At 47.0% G+C, this 18,996-nt stretch overlaps 1 protein-coding gene across 1 annotated transcript; it reads right to left on the reverse strand.

The window, feature by feature from the left end:
- Window positions 1-2,301: 2,301 nt before the first annotated feature.
- rims4 (regulating synaptic membrane exocytosis 4) lies at window positions 2,302-18,504 on the reverse strand. The gene is made up of 6 exons (XM_040203980.2): window positions 17,522-18,504; window positions 7,388-7,532; window positions 5,231-5,343; window positions 4,980-5,081; window positions 4,105-4,244; window positions 2,302-2,867 (listed from the first exon to the last, which is right to left on the reverse strand). Exons 1-6 carry the CDS (start codon window positions 17,616-17,618, stop codon window positions 2,649-2,651), a joined length of 816 nt encoding a protein of 271 aa, XP_040059914.1. The 5' UTR covers window positions 17,619-18,504; the 3' UTR covers window positions 2,302-2,648.
- Window positions 18,505-18,996: the final 492 nt, after the last annotated feature.

Raw genomic sequence — 18,996 nt, forward strand, 5'->3', positions numbered from 1 at the left:
ACAAAGGCTTCATAAAGGCTTCCTAAAGGCTGCACAAAGGCTTCATGAAGGCTTCATAAAGGCTTCACAAAGGCTTCATAAAGGCTTCATGAAGGCTTCATAAAGGCTTCATAAAGGCTTCACAAAGGCTTCATGAAGGCTTCATAAAGGCTTCACAAAGGCTTCATAAAGGCTTCATGAAGGCTTCATAAAGGCTTCATAAAGGCTTCACGAAGGCTTCATAAAGGCTTCATAATGGCTTCACAAAGGCTTCATGAAGGCTTCATAAAGGCTTCATGAAGGCTTCACAAAGGCTTCATAAAGGCTTTATAAAAGCTTCATAAAGGCTTCACAAAGGCTTCATGAAGGCTTCATAAAGGCTTCACAAAGGCTACACAAAGGCGTCATAAAGGCTTCACAAAGGCTTCATGAAGGCTTCATAAAGGCTTCACAAAGGCGTCATAAAGGCTTCATAAAGGCTTTATAAAAGCTTCATAAAGGCTTCACGAAGGCTTCATTAAGGCTTAATAAAGGCTTCATAAATGCTTCATAAAGGCTCAATGATATTGTCTAGTTAGATCAAATATAGACGGGGAACTTTTGTTTGATGGTTACCGCGGTAACTTCCATTTGTAACTTTGCCTTTGTGAATATAAAATAAAATAACACTCAATTATAAAATATTTAGGTGTTAAATATTTAACTATATATAAATATTTTGCTTTCCTCGTTCATAGATTCTTAACTGGGAAATGAGCTCTTAACATGTTTGTTTGGCACATAAGAACACGGACAGAAGCACATTCCTCGAGTCACAGTAAGAGTCGTCCATTCGTTTAGAGTAGAACTATATCATACACATATATCTATATCTATATATATATATTTGATTTATAGAACGTTTCTAGTGTCAGTTATTTTCTAGTTTAAAGGGGGCCGACTAGATGCTCCTCCACAGAGCAGACTGGTTCTTTTAACGCGTTTCAGCATTAAGGCGTATTCAGACAGACGTTATGAGACAAACAACCTCCTTTATGAACATTAAAACACGTAAACATGTTCTAGAAGAACGACTGAACCTGAAACCGAGCACGATACGTCCCCTTTAAATCATAAAGACCTTTACGTCACTCTAAATTCATGACTGTAAACATGTATTGGACACACGTTTCATATCAAACACACCGCGAAAGACATTCATTTGAATTGTCAAATGAATGAATGAATCAGCCTAAAAACAAATGCCATGCCTGGTTGTATTTTAATTATTGCTTTGAAGAATGTAGCTGATTTGTTTGGAAATAGATACAGTATTAATATCCCTGCAACGCCGCTACTGGCAAAACAAACAGAGGCCCTTTGCAAACCTGTAACGAGTGAAATCAGTCTGAATGTAACGCACATGTTGTTCTCAAATGATGTCAAAAAACAAACCCGGTGACTTTGTTTGTTATTGTTTGGAACTTTGAGTCTGAATCTTGTTGCTACATATTGTTCACTTCCTGCGTCCCGTAGCTCCGCCTCCTCGTCGCGTGGAGCTCATGCTAAGTCTTATCAAGTAGGATGCTAATTTATTACAAGCTTTATTCAGTCATGCGGATGCTACCAGCTAATGCTACTAACTTACAGTAACTAGCGTGGATCCCCCCCCCACCCCACACACACACACACACCGAGATTTAACGTTAACCAACTAAGTTATTAAAGATTAACTTTCTCACTCCAAAAGACACAAACTACCATAATATTTATCATCAGAATAAGAATAAGAATCATAAAGTGCCCAAATGAAACAGACTCACTACTTACATACTTTTTGTTGTCCGATAAACTATAAATTTGTCTTAGATTCAGACGCAAACCTCCCCCCCAGTCGCAGCTCAGCTAGTCAGCAGGTCAGCGGTTTGGAGCTGTGATCCGGACGAAGTGACGTCTTGTTTCTGTATTGAGGAAGAGGAAGAGGGAGAGGAAGACACTTGCAGGTACAAATTGGCACGGAATAAACTCCTGATTAGAAAATTGATAACCCAAAACCTTCTTCTCTTTTCAAAAGAGAGGACGAATCCTAGAAAAGGACCAGAAGTATTCAGCCCCTCAGCATCAGTGAGCAACATCAACATCCCACCAGGACGTCTGCACACGCAGTCACATAATCAGGGCTTCCAGATGGGTCTGATGTTTTCTTCGGGGACTTCACAGCTGATCACACTCACACACACACACACACACACACACACACAATCCCACAGGAACATCAAAGGGCCAAATGTGTGACACAAAAGAAGAAAACAAGTGTTCCATGGTCAGTTACAACAAATAATCTATATATATGATTATTTTTATTCCAGTCTTCAGTAGTCCTGCTGATCCATTCATGCTTCTGCAGAACAGAAGGCCACGGCTGCCCCCCCGCCCCCTTTGAAGAGTCCTCATTGAGTAGGTCTTTGTCTTCTGAGGAGACCACCACCCTCCAGTTCGGAAACAACAAAAGCAGACGTACTCCGTCTGATGCTGGACAACAGTGTGTTTCCAGAGAGAAATGACCCGCTGGGTCGTGAAGTCCCGGGGATTCCTTCCCGAGTTCGGTTGGACCGGCGGAAGCGTCCTCGGCCGACGAGGCATCGGACACCTTCAGGCCGGCGGGCCGAAGACATTTCCTGGCTGGAGTCTTAGGAGCGCTCGCAGCACGGCCCGATGGTGCTCTCCAGGGACATCTGGGAGGAGTGGCGGATGAGCGGCGCCATGGCGGGGTCCACCATGGAGGAGGTGGGGAAGAGCTTGTACCAGCCAATCACCATCGTGCTGAGGTCCAGCTCCTCCAATAGGATTCGGGCGACGCCCATGAAGCACTTGCGGTCCATGCGTCCGTAGTTGCCCCAGACGATGACCTGTGGGTGAGATGTCCGTATGGATTTGGAGGCGGAGCATATTCAAACTGTTTTACCATCAGCTAGCCAGCTAGCCAGCTAGCCGCTAGCCGCTGAGCACTTAAGACAACGGCCACCTTCGATCATACACCTTGAATCACATGTGCACGTACAGGTGAGACAAAAGAGAAATAAACTACTCAGAGGTGTTGATGCATGAACATGTTTGTTCGACGGCTCACTGGGGGGGGGGGGGTCCTCTGCCCCAATGACATCACTGCCCATTCGGGTATGCATGATTCCACACACACACACACACACACACACACACACACACACACACACACACACACACCTGCAGGTGCTGATGTGTTGCCTTGAAGTGAAGATCACACGGACCACTGATGGACGGACTTGAGAGCAGGAATAAAAGCTCTTACACATCAGAAAGTGGGACGCTATGAACAAATAAAACCTTTTTACTTTACAGTGTGGTCACCATGACGACTAATAATAATAAGTCCATAACAGCAACGAGGCCTTTCCTGTTTGCACATGACAACAGCCGCCGCCTGAATGTATTGATTCCGGTTGAATAGCTTGATCGATTCCTGCCGTGATAACCGGTGTGAACGAGCTGTGATGAACCAGATGGACACTGTTTCATGCACTCACATATCTCATGTCATTGATGTCTGAGCCGCTGTTACTTCATCCGATATTATTTGGTTGTTTTTATTGTTTAAACTCTGATCTGCTGCCATTTACTTTTTTTCAACACTGATTATTTCAAACATGAATAACCTTTGGGGGAAAGATATTGTTGACGGTTTGAATGACAAACTGATTGAGATCTTTTGTATCGTAACAAGCCGACATTTAGAAACAAAAACAGGGGGAGGGGAGGAGGGGGGGGGGGGGGGGGTCTATGGAACATGTTAACGTCCCACAGAATGGACCTTTTTGAGCTGGAGGACAAAGTCTGTCGATGTTGAAAAGCAGAAGAGACGTAGCCGATCATTAGGAGGAGTCGTTTAGCGACTAATTGCAGAGCAGCCGGAGGCAGGAAGTGAACACGGAGAGTGACCTCGGCTGACACACACACACACACACACACACACACACACGCGGCTCATTAGAGACTGAATATGAAGATAAAAAGGAATCTTTAAATCCCCTTTTCTTTAACAATTAGTCGTCAGGTCCACGTTAGTGTTATAAAAAAGGAGGCGGGATCGGAGGAGGCGGCGCGTCTCACCTGCACCACTTTGCCCTGCGGGCTCTCGGAGAAGACCAGGACCTGGTTGTAGAGAGGATCCAGAGACTTCCTCACCGACTTGGTCTTCTTCTTGGCCACGCAGGTCCCGTTCTCCAGGAGGTAGACCTTGATGTAGGCCGCTACGCGATGGAGGAACAAGAGAAAAGACGGCAGTCAGCAGGACGGCGTCTGCGGCGCTGTCGGTGAGACTAAATGGAGAAGAGGTTGTGAGGGACCTTCTCACTGCGACGTGACCCGGCGGTTCGACTGAACAGGATTTGACCAGAAAACATTACTTTACAAAATGTCAAAAGTGACTTTAATTAATGGAAAACACATTTTGAAAAAGGCTAAAAACTGCAGGGCAAAAAAAACCTACTTTCATTTTCACACTTTATTCCCTTTGTGCTGTTTGTCTCTGAGCTTCTCTCCTTCACCTCCATCCTCCTCTCACACCTGTCGCTCTCCTCTGCCTTTGATCAATCAATGGCGGTTTATCATTATGTAACCGGGGGGGGGGGGACTTTAATCAGTTAATGGTTTGGTGCTGAAATGTCATGTCGACATGCCGGCTTTCCTTCTAGTTGGAGGAGAAGGTTATCTGATCGGATCAATCAACCTGATCAGTGGCGTGAGCTGTCACAAGTCAATGGACACACACACACACACCTGGTGGCGTTATTTTATCTGTCTTTTATTCAACTTTATGTGTCTATTATTTACTCGCTCTATTAAAGGCGGATTCAGAGAAGCTTTGAACCTGGAATGAAGCCAAATGATCTAGAATTTCAAAATGAAAATGTTCTGAATTGAGCTCAGGAGCTTCCACCTGTTCCCCCGTAGCTGTTTTCCATTTGTCGTATATGCCGGTTTACCTGGAGGTCCCTTTGAACCCGCTTTCATGGTGAGTCCTCTGGCCTGGACGACCTCCACCTCCAGAGCCCCGTTCCTCTCCATGAGGCCGATCTCTACGTCACCTGGGCGGATGGAGACACAGGTGTGCTAACAAACGGAGCCAACCCCCCCCCCCCCCCTCCTTCAGGTTTAGATGTGCAATGGGGGAGATTTTACAACTGGTGGATGACAGAGAAGACTGTCTCTCTCTCTCTGTCTCTCTCTCTCTCACCCATCGACGTGGTCGCCAGCGTCTGGCGCCCGACGAACTGGGCGGGCCCCATCCCGTCCAGGAAGTCGCTGAACTGAGCGTCTGATGCCAGACACATGCCGCTGTAGTTCAAGCTGCAGAGAGAGGGAGGGGGGGGGGGGGGGGGGGCACTGGTTAAAAACAGGACCAGTCTCACTTAGAGGAGGTGAGTCAGAAGCTTTTAGTTCAACTCTCAGATTTGGTTCCCTGAAATGACCCCCCCCCCCTTACTGTGTGTGTGCAAAGGAATCAGCTGAGTGCTTTGGTGGCGAAGCGCCATGTGAACTTCCGTGTGTGTGTGCGTGTGTGTGCGTGTGGAAGGACACATCATAACGTGCTCTGATGAAAGTCGCCACGTGCAAATGACACATTGATTATTGCCGAATACCAATCAGCTGCTTTGATTTAGAGTTTGAGGTCGTCACCACAGAAAAAGAAGGAGGTGTTTCCTTCCTTTTCTTCCTCTCCATCGCTCGCCTTCGCCTCTCGTCTCGTCTTCCAACTTTACAGCCTCTATTCGTCTCACATTTAACGACGAAGGGCCAAGATCTTTGTGCCCAAAAGGAAAGAAAAGTACCACGATATTTACTAGATTGTTCTCAGGAAGTCACACACAGGCGAGAGGCCGAATGATTCACCACTGAGGGGAGACTTAATTAGATGAAATTAAATGAGTCATTAATGCAGCAAACAGTCAAACATTAAGTTGGTCTCTCGTGTTATTGTGTGTTGTTTATATCAATGTATGTTTATGTTTATGCGTGTGCTGCAATAGGTGAATTATTATACATGGCCTTATTAAATCCAGATGTTAGGGAGAAATCCTGATGAGGCGGCGTAATCCAGCATGCGTGTGTGTGTGTTGACATGTTGTGTTGAGCAACATTAGCCGAGTGGGTGTTACTGGCTGTAGATTATAGTGTGTGAGGCACATCTGGGGATTATTCAGCGTTAACCTGCAGCCGGTGTAAAAACCAATATCCAGTCTTTTTAATTGACCAATCTTAATCCTGCTGAGGCCACGCCCCCTTTGAGGGGAAGAATCGTGACTTATTTGTGCCTTTATTAGTATTCATATTTTTTAGGTACTTGATTGACCAGCATGCGGCCGGAGATTTTCCAGATAAATTCGCTTTCTGAATTCATCAGCATTACGTCTCATTTCAAACAATCTGAGAGCTTAGAGCCCATAAAACACAAACCCGTCTCTTCAGGCCAAAGTCGAGTCACATGAGCCGGATGAAGATAATGTGGAATGAAACATTCTCCAATCCCTTTGCAAACCGTCCCAGTTTTGCACCACACACACACACACACACACACACACACACACACACACACTCTGAACTGCCCGGAGCCATAAATCAATAAGCTGAGTGTGATTGGATGGGTTAGCTTATTGACGGGAGCTTTTTCAATCAGCGGGCCGAACCGACCGGCCGGTGGCCCGAGCGGCGCTTTAGGGGAACGCGGCTCGGTTCGACGCCCGCCGCCTGCGCCCCCCCCCCCCCCTTCCATTGGCGCCACTGGGCTCCCTGAAGTCTGGAAGAATCAAGAGGTCACAGAAGCCATAACGGCTTCTGACGTTGGAACCTCGGGGTTCGGGGAGAAGGGATTTGGTTTGAGCCTTTTTACGGGCGCCTCGCTTCTGGAAAACGACTCTTCGTTTCCCAGAAACGTCTAATCCCAGTCGTCTAGTATCCATCCCCGCGTTGTTTAACGTGTCTTCATGATTGTTCCCCCCCCCCCGGGCAGTAATCCACCATGAGCGGCCTGCTGGAACGAGAGCTTTTCCAAAGGTGCTCAGAAACAAAATGGCTTCGGGCCCCAAGAGGACGTCCCCGGAGTCCACGTGTCCGGACCACCGGCCCTGCGCCGCCAGCCATCAAAACACTTACATATTGGATTATTAATATGCAAACACATGATGCAATCTCTTTCCCCCCCCCCCAGCTCCAATCTGCTTCCTCTTCTTATGTAACTGCAGGAATCCAAGCTGGTGGCCAGGTTGGCACTCAGTCTGTGTGTGTGTGTGTGTGTGTGTTCAGTATGATGTCACCACTTCGGATGACTGGAGCCGACGAGGAAACTAGCAACTAGGAAGCAGAGTGTTTGCGCCGATGGTGTCACGTGACTTACTTCCCCTCCGAGCCGTAGCTGTTCATGCTGTCCTCTATCGACTCGTGACTCGCCTGCCGGACCGTCCGACTCGGCATCTCCACGGCCAGACCCGTCTCCGTGCTCCTCTGGATGGCCCCCTTCAGCTTCCTGCCCTCCGTGTCCACTGTGGGGGGGCAGACAGGAACAAACACGTTATTTCGAGGGCCATAAGTTGTGCTGTTTGACCAGTTGAAGCTGGTTGGATGGAGGATCAACGAGGAGCCTGAAAGGAACCACTGGAGGCGCCTCGCAGCCGACTGCAGCCCAAAGGCATTGTGGGTACTTGTGAGGGGGAGAAGTTGATTTACTTTTCTCCTGTTTCCTGTCAGGGAGGTACTCGAGCCACCGTCTGTTATTTCGCTGGTTGTTTGTTTGTTGTTTGTTGTTTGTTGCAGTGACCTCAGAAGGACGAGTGAGCTCCGTCCTCTTGGTGTCAAAATTGACCACGGAATCGATGCCCGGCACATTTAATGGGACCTTTCTCTGACTGCAAGGTGTCCTGAGTGTGTGTGTGAGTGAGTGAGTGTGTGTGTGTGAGTGAGTGTGTGTTCACGGAGCTTGAGTTTGTAATGAGGTTCTCTAGTAGAAGCTCCTCGACCTTGTTTGCCTTCAGTAGTGCGGACGGAGGAATATTTTTGTGAAACGCGGTCCGTGTCGTGATGAAACTTCAGGTGTTTACGGTTTCAATCTGAGTGGAACGAAGTACGTTTTATGAAGTGACACACACACACACACAGACACACACACGCACACACACACAGGTGAGTCCTGCAGTTGTTGCAGGGCGACCTAGAACGGTTCTATTTCCATCGGCCGCACGGGACTCTGACACATTTGGGTTACTGCTGCTGCCTCTCGACGTTCCAGAAGCATTAAATGTTTGAAACGCGCACCCTGCGAGTGTCCCACAATGCAATGCGTCGGAGTTGTGGTTCTGTCCCTTTATTTAGTATACGTGAAGCATACGAACGTTCTGGGATCATCAGACATTAACCAGCCGGTCTTGACCTGATTTCCTTCCCTATTTAGGTCCAATATGTGCAAATAATTGTCGCCTTCACCTTTAAGCCGCTTCTCAACAGAGGGACACATTTACGTTCGGCGTGTTTTTAAATGCGTGGACACAGCGAACGTCCCTGGTCCAGAGCCTCCGCTTCCTGTCGCCCGCCGAGACGGAACACAGGCGAAGCCGTCTGATGTGACGCGTTGAGAAGAGTTGTGATGAAGCGACTGGCAGGAGAGTCGAGACTCATTAGTCCGTCTCCCAGCGGAGGGACGCCGAGGGACAGAAATAGCCGCTCCTCGTTCTGCCAGCAGACACTCTGTGGCCCACATGCTCCAGATCTATTTCATACCTCTGTTATTGTACTCGTTATGAAGAGTCCTTGATGGCTTCTTTGTAAGTATTGTCACAGTGTATTTAAATCCCTCCGCTGGGGAGGTTTGCACACTCAGGTCATGTTCACCAAATCGTCCCGTCCATCCCGTCCATCGGCCCGCTGAGACCTTCCATCCGCCACGTTAAGCAGCACTGCGCTGCAGACGCCACGTGGGGGTGAACAGTTAAGTAAAAGAAGAATGTGCCGCGTCACCGTTCGGCTCCTCCGTTGCACGAGAGCAGAGAGCATCTGGCGCGAGGTGGTGGTCCGGAGACGGAGGTCCTGCAGCCGATGAGGAGCGATCACTAACGCTGGAGATGAAGAGCGCTTCCAGAACCCTCCGGGCACCGCCGGCGGTGACGGAGCTAGTCGCTTTATTGGGAGACGAGAGTCTTTTTCTACCGAGGGCCGTGCTGCCGAAGCCGTTTGGGGAGACTTGAGAGGGAAGCCAGGCGGCTCGAGTGCTTTGCTCAACTTGGATTTTTATGTCTGATGATAAAAAAAATAGGGAACATTGGAGATTATTATTATTATTCCACAAGCCCACTACACCCAACAAGGCCCCTTCCAGGCCAATCGGCCATTCGGCCAACAGCAAATGCCCCTTTTTCCATCAAAACATATAAATAGCTGATCGCTAATCCGACCATAATAAAGCTCTTTGGTTTTCCGTGCCGTCATATTTCCATACAAAACCTCACTACCAACGAGCGACCACAGAGGTGCATCATGTGTCTCTGTGTGGCCATATTAGTTTACTGGATGATGGGGGTTGGAGTTTGTTATTAGAAGGTGCCTCCATCACACTGATGGTATTCCTTCTTTAAAAACAGTGGCCGATGTACCGATTTCATTTGTAAACAGCAACATACCAACATAACAAACAAAAGGTCACGAGTACGGAAATGTAGCTGAATGAAGTCATTTTCATTCTCATGGTGTTTCGCAGCATTCGGATGAACCTCAAATATCTGGTTAGGAGTTTTTTACGCTGTTGGATTATTTCCATAATACTTTTTCCTCCTTTCTGCCACACAAAGTGTCCTTTGGAAATTGGATGGAGTAGATGTTTCCCTTTGACTCCACTCAGGGAAAAGGAGAGGTCCTGGTGACGTGATGGAGTTATTGATCGGGGGCTGATGATTCTTGGCGTAAGCCGTATGCATGAATGTACATTTCTGTCATAAAATCCGTCCTTTGTCATTGGTTCATTAAGGACCTCTGGACCTGCTGCACTGCGCTCAGGCCGATGTGGGTTTTATGTTCCACACAACATACAGCTCTGGTCCAATGAACCATTAAGGAAATGACGATAAATTCAATTGCAGAACTGCATCACATCTACTAGGACCTCTGTGAGGTGGTGAGACGTCACAGAGGTCCTAGACATCACAGCCAATCAGATCCATTCGTGCTGACGTCTAAAGAGGGCGGAGCTCAAAGGTAAAAGATGTCGGACCAAACTCCGTAGAACAGGGGGTCGCTGCTGCATCTCGCCATCAGTTTGGCCTGAAAAACGTTGAAGACTCCTGGCTTAAGGGATTTATAAAATAAAAACACTAAAAAAACGTCAACAAATTGAGTGCCGGATGTCTGGCCGTTGTAAAATGTCACCGCTGTGAAACAATCTATAAAACACTCGCTGGTGACACTGAACTAGTCAGATTCATCTTCTGAACACCTGCAAGTTGCCGCGAATTAGCCAATGCGCTTTTTGATCTAATTAAATCTCTCTGTATCCCCCTGATCGAACAGTAAACACTCGACGTGGTCACAGTCAGTTTGTGCCGCTGTGGTCGGCCTCGTCTTCCCCGGCGGGACGAGTGTGACAGCAGGAAGGATGCGAGGGAGCCGCGTCGGGAGGTTCCTGCATTATTTACTATTTTATTTCACCCACATCTATCATTTGACTTTAGTTTTTTCACCGGCAGATTCGGATCGCTAATGTTGGAACAAACTTTGAAAGGTCTGAGACGGAATGTAAAAGACGGTAAAGCAGAGAGCTAGAAAGCAGACTGAGAGTAAGAGCCCATATTTACACAAACATTCAGCACTGCGTCACTGAAGCAACGCAGCAAACAAAGCAGAGAAATCTCTCATGTCTCTCGGTTGGCCGGAGGCTCCAACACCCATCGCGTTCCCCCCGTTGGCGATTGGTAGGCGGCGTATCGACGGTGCGTTCGTTCGTTATTCGCAGGTGTTATCAGAAATTGTGTAACCGCTTTGCAGCCGTTAACGCACCTTTCCACGCGACAATAACACAAAATATTAAATTATTGCGATGAAACACCCAATTAACTGGATTTTACTCATGAAAGAGATCATCGGATTATTACACAAACTTAATTTCATTAAATCTTCTCTCTAAGTCCAACTTTTAATCTAATTATCGGCATTAGTGGTACTGATGAAGTGCATGAGGCGTCACGGCTCTGTGATGAAATCAAAAGCAATGAAGTTGAGGACGTCGCTCTTTAATCAGGCGGCGCTGCAGCAGGGAGATGAAAGGTGGGGGGGGATTTGTAGACGAGAAATGACGACCATCACGGGACCCTTTAAGCACAATTCACACAAACCTTCAGACGTTGAAATGATTTTTTGTTTGAGACCCTTCTGCGTATCCATCCATCCAGAAAATCTTTTAAACGTTTATAGTTTTGGCCGAGTTTGAAGAAAAGAACAAACACCAATCTGATACGGGTCCATTAAATAGAAAGATAGTTAGCTTAGCACAGACTGGAAGCTGAGGGAATAAAGCTAGCCCATCCCCCAACATGCCTTATTCCTGGTGTTTTTGGGGCATTCTTTAGTGTGGGTCAAGGGGAGATAAGTAGGAGACATGAACATGAGGAGGTGAATGACTTGGGGAGAGGAAACACAGAAGGAAAAATGTGAGAAGGGAGCAAAGCTAATAAAGTCATGACGAAGACGAGGAAGTGAAGACAGAGACTGAGGCAGAGGGAGAAGACACGAAGAAAGAAGGGAGGATCCACCCTGAGAGACGCTGAGAGGAAGCTGTCAACAACATTGAGAACGGACTCAGTCATTTTCCTGTCATCGCCACTCGAAGCATTAGGAATGAAATCACACGCTGGCTTCATTGTGTTGGAGGAGCTCATCTGGTGTGGCTTTGTCTCCACATGACGAGCTGACTTCCTGCTCTCATTCTGGCACAAAGACTTTCCCCACCTCCCTCCGTCCTTGTGTCCTCCTCCATCTTTGCTTCTCGCCTCCGTCTCCGAGCGAGCAGTAAAGTGCACGGATCATGTACCAGCGTCTGGTCCGGTGCCACGTTTGGCGTTTGATAAATGACCTGGATAAAGTGGATGCAGTAGTTTTTTGCGTTGCCCGTAGGTTTGTGGAGGGTTATTTTGATGTTTGATCCAAGACGCTGCTGTGAAGTTACCATGGGGCGAAGTGAAGGTTCTTTTCCGCATTTTTACTTTAATCTCAGGTAAAGGAGACTCTGGATTACGGAGGCTCCCCCCTGCTGGTCGGGGAAGAGAATGCAGGTTTTAAGACACTGCAGTCCACCAGAGGTTGTCTCCTGTGCACATCTTCTACCTTCCACATGCTGAAGCCTGGCATTAAATCCCCCCCCCCCCCCCCTCAGAAGACACCTGCAGCCTTCTCCTCCTGGAATAGACCTCGTTTGCTGGCGGTCTATTTCGTACGCTCGACTTTTCTGGGTCATTTCTCCGACTCACCAGAGACCTCCTCCCTCTCTCCTTTCCTCCTCGATAACTCATAACTGTGACATCGCCTCCAATGCGTCTTTCTGCCTTCAGTGTTTCTGCTATGATGCATTAATGCCGCCACACATGCTCGAGTCCTGCGGGGCGGAAAACCTTTTCCTCGTCTTTTTCATTAAAAACGGGACTTTGAGTTATAACATTTACTTTAACTCGGAAGCCTTGTTTCCTTTGTCTCCGTGACTTGACAGCAGGGATGAAGACGCAGAATTTGAGTGATGATGCAATGAAGGGAAGGAGGGGGGGGGGGGGGGTGATTGAGTGAAGGAAAAAGACGTGGGCTGCAAGAGGAAGGAGAGATAAAGAGACAAGGAGACAAGGGTGACGATTCCTCAGTTCTCCCCCCTCCGTTTCGCCGTCATCTCATAGCTTCCTCTTCGCATCCACTCGTCCTCCCTGTCCCTATGTCCCAGCGTCCATCACTTACAACGCTGCTTACATTTGTCCCCCCCCGTCCTCCTGTCTCTTCTTTCCTTTGCTGTCTCTCCATATCTCCTGCGATGACGGCTAACGTTCCCCATCCTCCCCCGGACGTGACGGCTCATTAGTTTAGGCCATAATATCTGATGCACGTTCATACTTCAGACTATCGTTCATAAGTTCACCAGAAAGCCAGGAGGTCTGGGGGGTAAACTCGGCTTCTGCCGACTTTAAACGTTGTGGGACACTTTCTTTCATATCTGTCAAATGCACAGACACTCACAAAGACCTATAAAATACAGCATTATCCTGAGGGTAAATCTTATCCTGGATAAAGGAAACAAAGGGCTGAAAAAAAATCTATATTCTTCATTTTCCCTTCTTTTTTCTACAACTAAAGAACTTCAGCAGCACTCACACACAGAAATATAGGCTCAGTCTCCATTCTATTGGAATGAACAAGAAGAAGCCTCAGAGGAAAAAATAAATTTTCGCTAAAACACCGAAGCCACTTTGGGACCAGAGGAGTCGCCCCCTGCTGGTCGCTACACAGAATGCAAGTTTAAAAACCTTGGGTGGGGTGATATAACTAGGGCTGCAACAACGAACCGATAAAATCGATTGTTAAAAGCGCTGGCAACGAATTTTATTATGGATTCGTTTTGTCGCGCGATTATTATTAAATAAAGGCGCCGAGCCGACGTAGAGGAAAGAGCAGCCGGCAGTTGTTGTGAGTCACATGACGCAGGGAGAGACGTCTGTTCGACTGGTCGTCTAAGGTGTGCGAGCGTGGGGGTCCCGGTCCACGTGGTCCCGTTTTGACGTGAGGGACGTAACGAGCCTCCTGTTTACTCGTCATCCAGCTGATCAAGCTAGCGTTAGCTCGCTAATAACAGCAGTAAAGCAGTTAGCAAGACTAAGACACGTTTTTATTTACTCGCCTCTTTTGGGACCATTCATTTTTCAATGTGTTGTCTGATATTTTGTGCTTTGTCCCATATCGGTTGTTGTTGACAAATATATTTGTGTGTGTTGTTTTTAATGCTGTCATGTGTGGTAGTCTAGTGCGCTTGCGCATATACTGTGGGTTATACGGTAGTTGATGTTATGCCTGTAAAGGGAGACACGTGGTGATCCATTAAATCAACTAAGAAGCCTCTAATGCATTTATTTACAAATGTCATTTTAAATTCATCTCATAGCACTTTGTTGTTTTTTAGCTGTTTGCATTTACTTAACTTGCACTACAATGATGGTAATAATTTAATGACTATGGTTCAAGTGAACATGAGGGTGTGTTTGTGAGTGTGGTATAGAGAACTAGTTCTGACGAATTTGAGGTTCTGTTTTAGAATGAAGGGTTGGAAATTAAAGCTTTTTAATGCCGTTTTTCTTAAAATCCGATTCATCGATTAATCGAAGAAATAATCGACCGATTAATCGATTATCAAAATAATCGTTAGTTGCAGCCCTAGATATAGCCACAGAGGTGGTGTTACAGATGAGCTGAACATCTGGACATATAATGGGGCATTTATTGATGGGTTGTCTGATGGATATAAAGACGGTTTCTTCGGCTCAGAAGCAGTTGATGGAAACAAAAGCTTAATTCACATTTATTTCAAAAGTTTACTCCTGAGTAACTTTTGGAATTAATGACATTACTGTGACTGTTTTTTAGTTTTAGGGAGATCCTCCCCCCGTGTTTGGACGTTGCTTTATAATCAGTCTGGTGATGGGACAGATTTTGATTTCATCTTTTACATTTCATTTGGAGAGTCTGTCACCAAGAGTTGTGAAATCTGACGGCTCGATTACACGTACATAAGCATTGAGTGTGTGTTTGTTTGTGTGTCTATGTTCTCTCTGATGAAGAGATGTGAGAAAAGAGGATGAACAGCGGTCAGAGACGTGAGAAGTTCTGATTTATGTTTTGTTCGTTCTACCGAGGAGACAATTAAGACAGAAGCTACGTTGACTTAGATATCTACAGAATAGAGGTTTTGCTGTTATTACTGAATTTGAGCCCTTGTTTATGTTTATTAGGTCCAACTCGCTAAAAGTAATGCAGACAAATCATCATACATTAATAGAACATTATGTAAACGTGTGGATCTTTAGATGTCTTCTAGAGAGGGCTTTGTTTTGCTTCATAATTACATGGATTATAAGCAATTTTTTGCGGGTTATCGGCAAATAACAACACAATCATTCCCATAAATATAACTAAGAAGTCAAAAATAGCTGAACATGTTTAATTATATGATCGTATTTAAAAATGCCCACGTCTTCTAGCCAATAAAAGTGTTCAAAAGTGACGTCACCCATAAAACAGCCCCTTGATCATCACGTCTTAATCACTGTGAATTTGACAAACCAAAGTGAAGTGAAGCAAAAAAGAGCCAAAGTGGAAACAAAGGGGACGGAAAGGCGATTTAAGGTGGAGAAGACGGGAGTTAACCTGCAAACGGGATTCAACGAGCGCGGAGTGGAACCGGTCGAGAGACACCGAGGCCGAGAAGAGAGAGAGAGAGAATTAACCTGCAATCAGGCCTCTATTTAGCTGCTCTGCCTTATTAGCATCTAATCAGAGTGAGCGCCGCAAACCGCAGCCTGCCGCCGCGCTCTGATTACCACGCACACTGCACACCGTGTGTGTGTGTGTGTGTGTGTGTGTGTGTTTCTTATAGGACGGCGAGACGAGCGCCGGCAGGTTCGAAATCTGTCCCCAAGTGTGGGCTGGATTATTCACACCTTCATGCAGGGGCGGCGCCGCTCCTCATCAGGCTGGTTAACGGGGGACGGTTCACATCAGTTAACGCACAAAAGGACCTGACACGAAGAGCCGCCTGCAGGAAGGAAAAGTCAAACACCGCCAGGCCAGCGGGGAAAGGACGGGTCGTATAGAAATGTATGGAAGGATATTAAGTCAATGTTTGGGAGAGGGCGGGGGTTTAGCTGCGCTGGCACAGGTACAATACTTTAACCCGAGTGAACTCCTGCAGCGCAAACAGGGATTATTCTATTCCACTGTTTAAAAGAGACAGCGACCATCATAAATGTCTCCTTTCGCTTCCTCTCTGAGCGTCGGGAGAGCGGTTTGGTTCATTTGAAATGTTTGTCATTTAAAAATAACTTATTTGCTTTGTAAATACATGTGTGTTTTCAGCCAAGCGGAACGTTTGGTCGAGTCCCAGCTGGTCCAACAAGGTCCGACCAGGAGATTACTGGCGACCACGGTACGGCCGTCTGTTCGCTCTCGTGTCTTTTTATATGGTTATTATCTGAATGCTGGTGGTGCAGATTTCCTTTTACTGGATTGTGCGTCCGTGCTGTAATAGTAATTTAAGTCAACACTATTTAAAACAGATCATTAAATGTTGCTTTAAAAGACAAGATTTCGAGCCCAAAACAGACAATTCCACAAACTTATAATAACGCAAAACCCAACGTATCAAAATCCAGTGGAGCAAAGATTCAAACGAAAAATAGCAATTAACAAGATGAAGAAAGCTGGTATGTTGCGATCCATTGACTGTAAACAGGAGGTGGACGTTACCCATTGGTTTTTGCCACGCTGTTATGAAGCCTCGAGATTGGCAACCCTGTATTTTTGGTCTATTTTACTTTAAATGGATAAGAATTTTAAAAATCTTTACTAAACGAATCATGGATTCATGAGACCAAAGCAGCAAGTTTATGAACTGAGCAAATATAACAAAAAAATGAATTAGAGTTACGAACTGTAGCTTCAACATTGAAAACATGAATCTACTGTAAAATCTGATACTTTTAAAGAGTTTTTTCAAAGAGAGGGTTAGTGTGACATCAAACTGAAAGTAATGTAAATCTAGCTCTGATACCAGTTCAGAGCTAAAATAATTACTCAAAAGTGTGAACACAAACACACGCAATATAAACTTCCTGTTCCTGCCACACACACGTTCTAAAAACACATCCATCTTATATCAATTTTACTTTAAACAGGTGTATTAAATGCACTCATTTCATAAAATACGGAAAATAAATAAACTAACAGAAGTAAATCCAATTAAAGTTATTTTAAACAATCTTTAAGTTAAATTACATTACGCTTGTTTAACGTTAGCTAGTGACGTTAGCCAACTACGTAAGTCGGTGACATTAGCGCAAGTGACATTAGCTAGTTTTACGTTAGCCACTTTGACGTTAGCCGGTTACGTAATAAGGGACTTAAATGCACTGAATGATTTTAGTTCTGGCAGATAATATTATTCAATTCAATTTAAGCAATAAAAATGTTTTTCTAAAAAAAAAAAAAATGAGGTGTTCCATCTTATGTCCTCTTTTTAATATTTCCTACTTAATTAATCCATTTTAATCAGATCCCTCTATAAATCAAAGGCATTCTCTGTGATATTGATATGATACAATTAATTTCCTGTCAAATGATCAATGTTTCCGCACTATTTTATTTAGTTTAACTGTCCGTAACCCACCGCATCAAATGCGGTAATATAACACCAATGACAAACGTGCACGTCCCGTCGTGTACAGTGACATGCGTGCGTGTCGCCGCTCACCGCCGTCGTCCTCGTCGAAGGAGTTCATGCACGGGAAGTAGATGGCGAGCGCCTCGAAGGAGGCCGACAGGCTGATGCGGCTCTGCGAGCGCTCCATGTAGAGGCCCGGCGTCGGGCCCGGGTCGGCCGGCTTGGCCACGCGCGGCTGGGCATTCTTCACGCGGAGTACGGCTCGCGGCGTCTTGGACGGCTGTCAGCTGCCCCCCACGGCAGGTCCAGTCAGGCGAGAACCCCCCCCCCCCCCGGCCAAAACTTACTCGGCGGAAGAAGTTTTAACGCAGGAAATACGTGTTTTGGTGTTTTGGATGAATGATGATGTCGGTTCTTCTGGGATTCTTCCGTCGGGAAGATGCTGGTTAAGTTGCCCCCCCCCACACCCTCGCCCCCGGTTACCGCGCGGTCCCCGGTCGTCCTCTCCGGGGCACCTATGGGGACGTCTCACCTGTCCCTCGATGCGCTCACAAGAACCGGGACGACCAGACGCCCTGAACTCTGCGTGTCAGTCTGACCCCCCCCCCCCGCCCCCCTCCGGTGGTGCCTTCCGCCGCCGGCTCTTCCCCCTCGGTGAAAGGAGGGCGGGGAGGCCGGCAGGACGAGGCCGGGACGCCCGCTCCGGGACGAGTCGCTCCCCGCTCGCTCACACAGCTCTGCGTCTCCTGACGTCTCCCGCCAGTTGCCCGCGAGCCGCTGCGGCTTCTTCTTCTCGTTCTCCCCAGAAAAGAGCAATCAGTTGCAGCAACAATTTCCACTGATGTAAAGGGAGGGTGGGGGGTCAATCTGTTGCTCCTGCGTTGCTTTGAGCTGCACCACAGTTTGACTGTGCGCCGCTTTCCTCCTCCTGCGTGTCCCGGCGAGGTGCGCTCGTCCTCCCGCCGCCGTGCCGATGCTCCAGCGACCGCTGCTGAGACGGGAGGAGGAGAGGGGGAGAGAGAGAGAGAGAGAGGGGGGAGAGAGGGAGCTGTTCGGTCTCACTGCTTGTGTCTGACTGGATTCATTCACTGCTGAGCTGCATGTAGAGAGACGGGGGGGGGGGGCGGGGCAGAGGGGATGGGGAGCAGACTGGCCAATCGGAATGTGGATGAGGGAATATGGGCGGGGCTTCAGGGACCGGTTTTAAATCTCTCTCGTTGACAAGTTGACACGCACGGGCATGTTCTCGTGTTATTCCACACGCGACATTGTAATACAGCGCAACAGAAACGTGCTTCTCAATAGGTTTTCTGAACTGAAGACCTGTGTGAACCTTGATTTTCAGAAACAAAAGAATCAAAGCCAGAGGGAACGAAGTCTTTCCCTGCACACCTCTTTGTGTCACAGGAGATGTGTGCGGCTGCATGTGGACGTTACACAGTATCCCGCTTCGACAGACCATTTATAACCACGTTGTCTTGGTTTAAAAACGGCTTCAGAGGTCGCGTCAGGGCGTCTGCATCTTGTGATGTCGGGGTCACAAGACGCAGACGCCCAGGGGTCGG

Source organism: Gasterosteus aculeatus, chromosome 17 (assembly GCF_964276395.1).
Source record: "Gasterosteus aculeatus chromosome 17, fGasAcu3.hap1.1, whole genome shotgun sequence".
NCBI lineage: Eukaryota > Metazoa > Chordata > Actinopteri > Perciformes > Gasterosteidae > Gasterosteus > Gasterosteus aculeatus.

Coding starts and splice junctions, on each gene's coding strand:
- rims4 (XM_040203980.2), bottom strand. CDS start 17,618: ATGGAGCGCTCGCAGAGCCGCATCAGCCTGTCGGCCTCCTTCGAGGCG. Junction 4,245..4,979: donor GGGTTCAAAGGGACCTCCAG/GTAAACCGGCAT, acceptor TCCATCGCGTAG/CGGCCTACATCAAGGTCTAC. Junction 2,868..4,104: donor CGCAGGGCAAAGTGGTGCAG/GTGAGACGCGCC, acceptor TCTCACCCACAG/GTCATCGTCTGGGGCAACTA.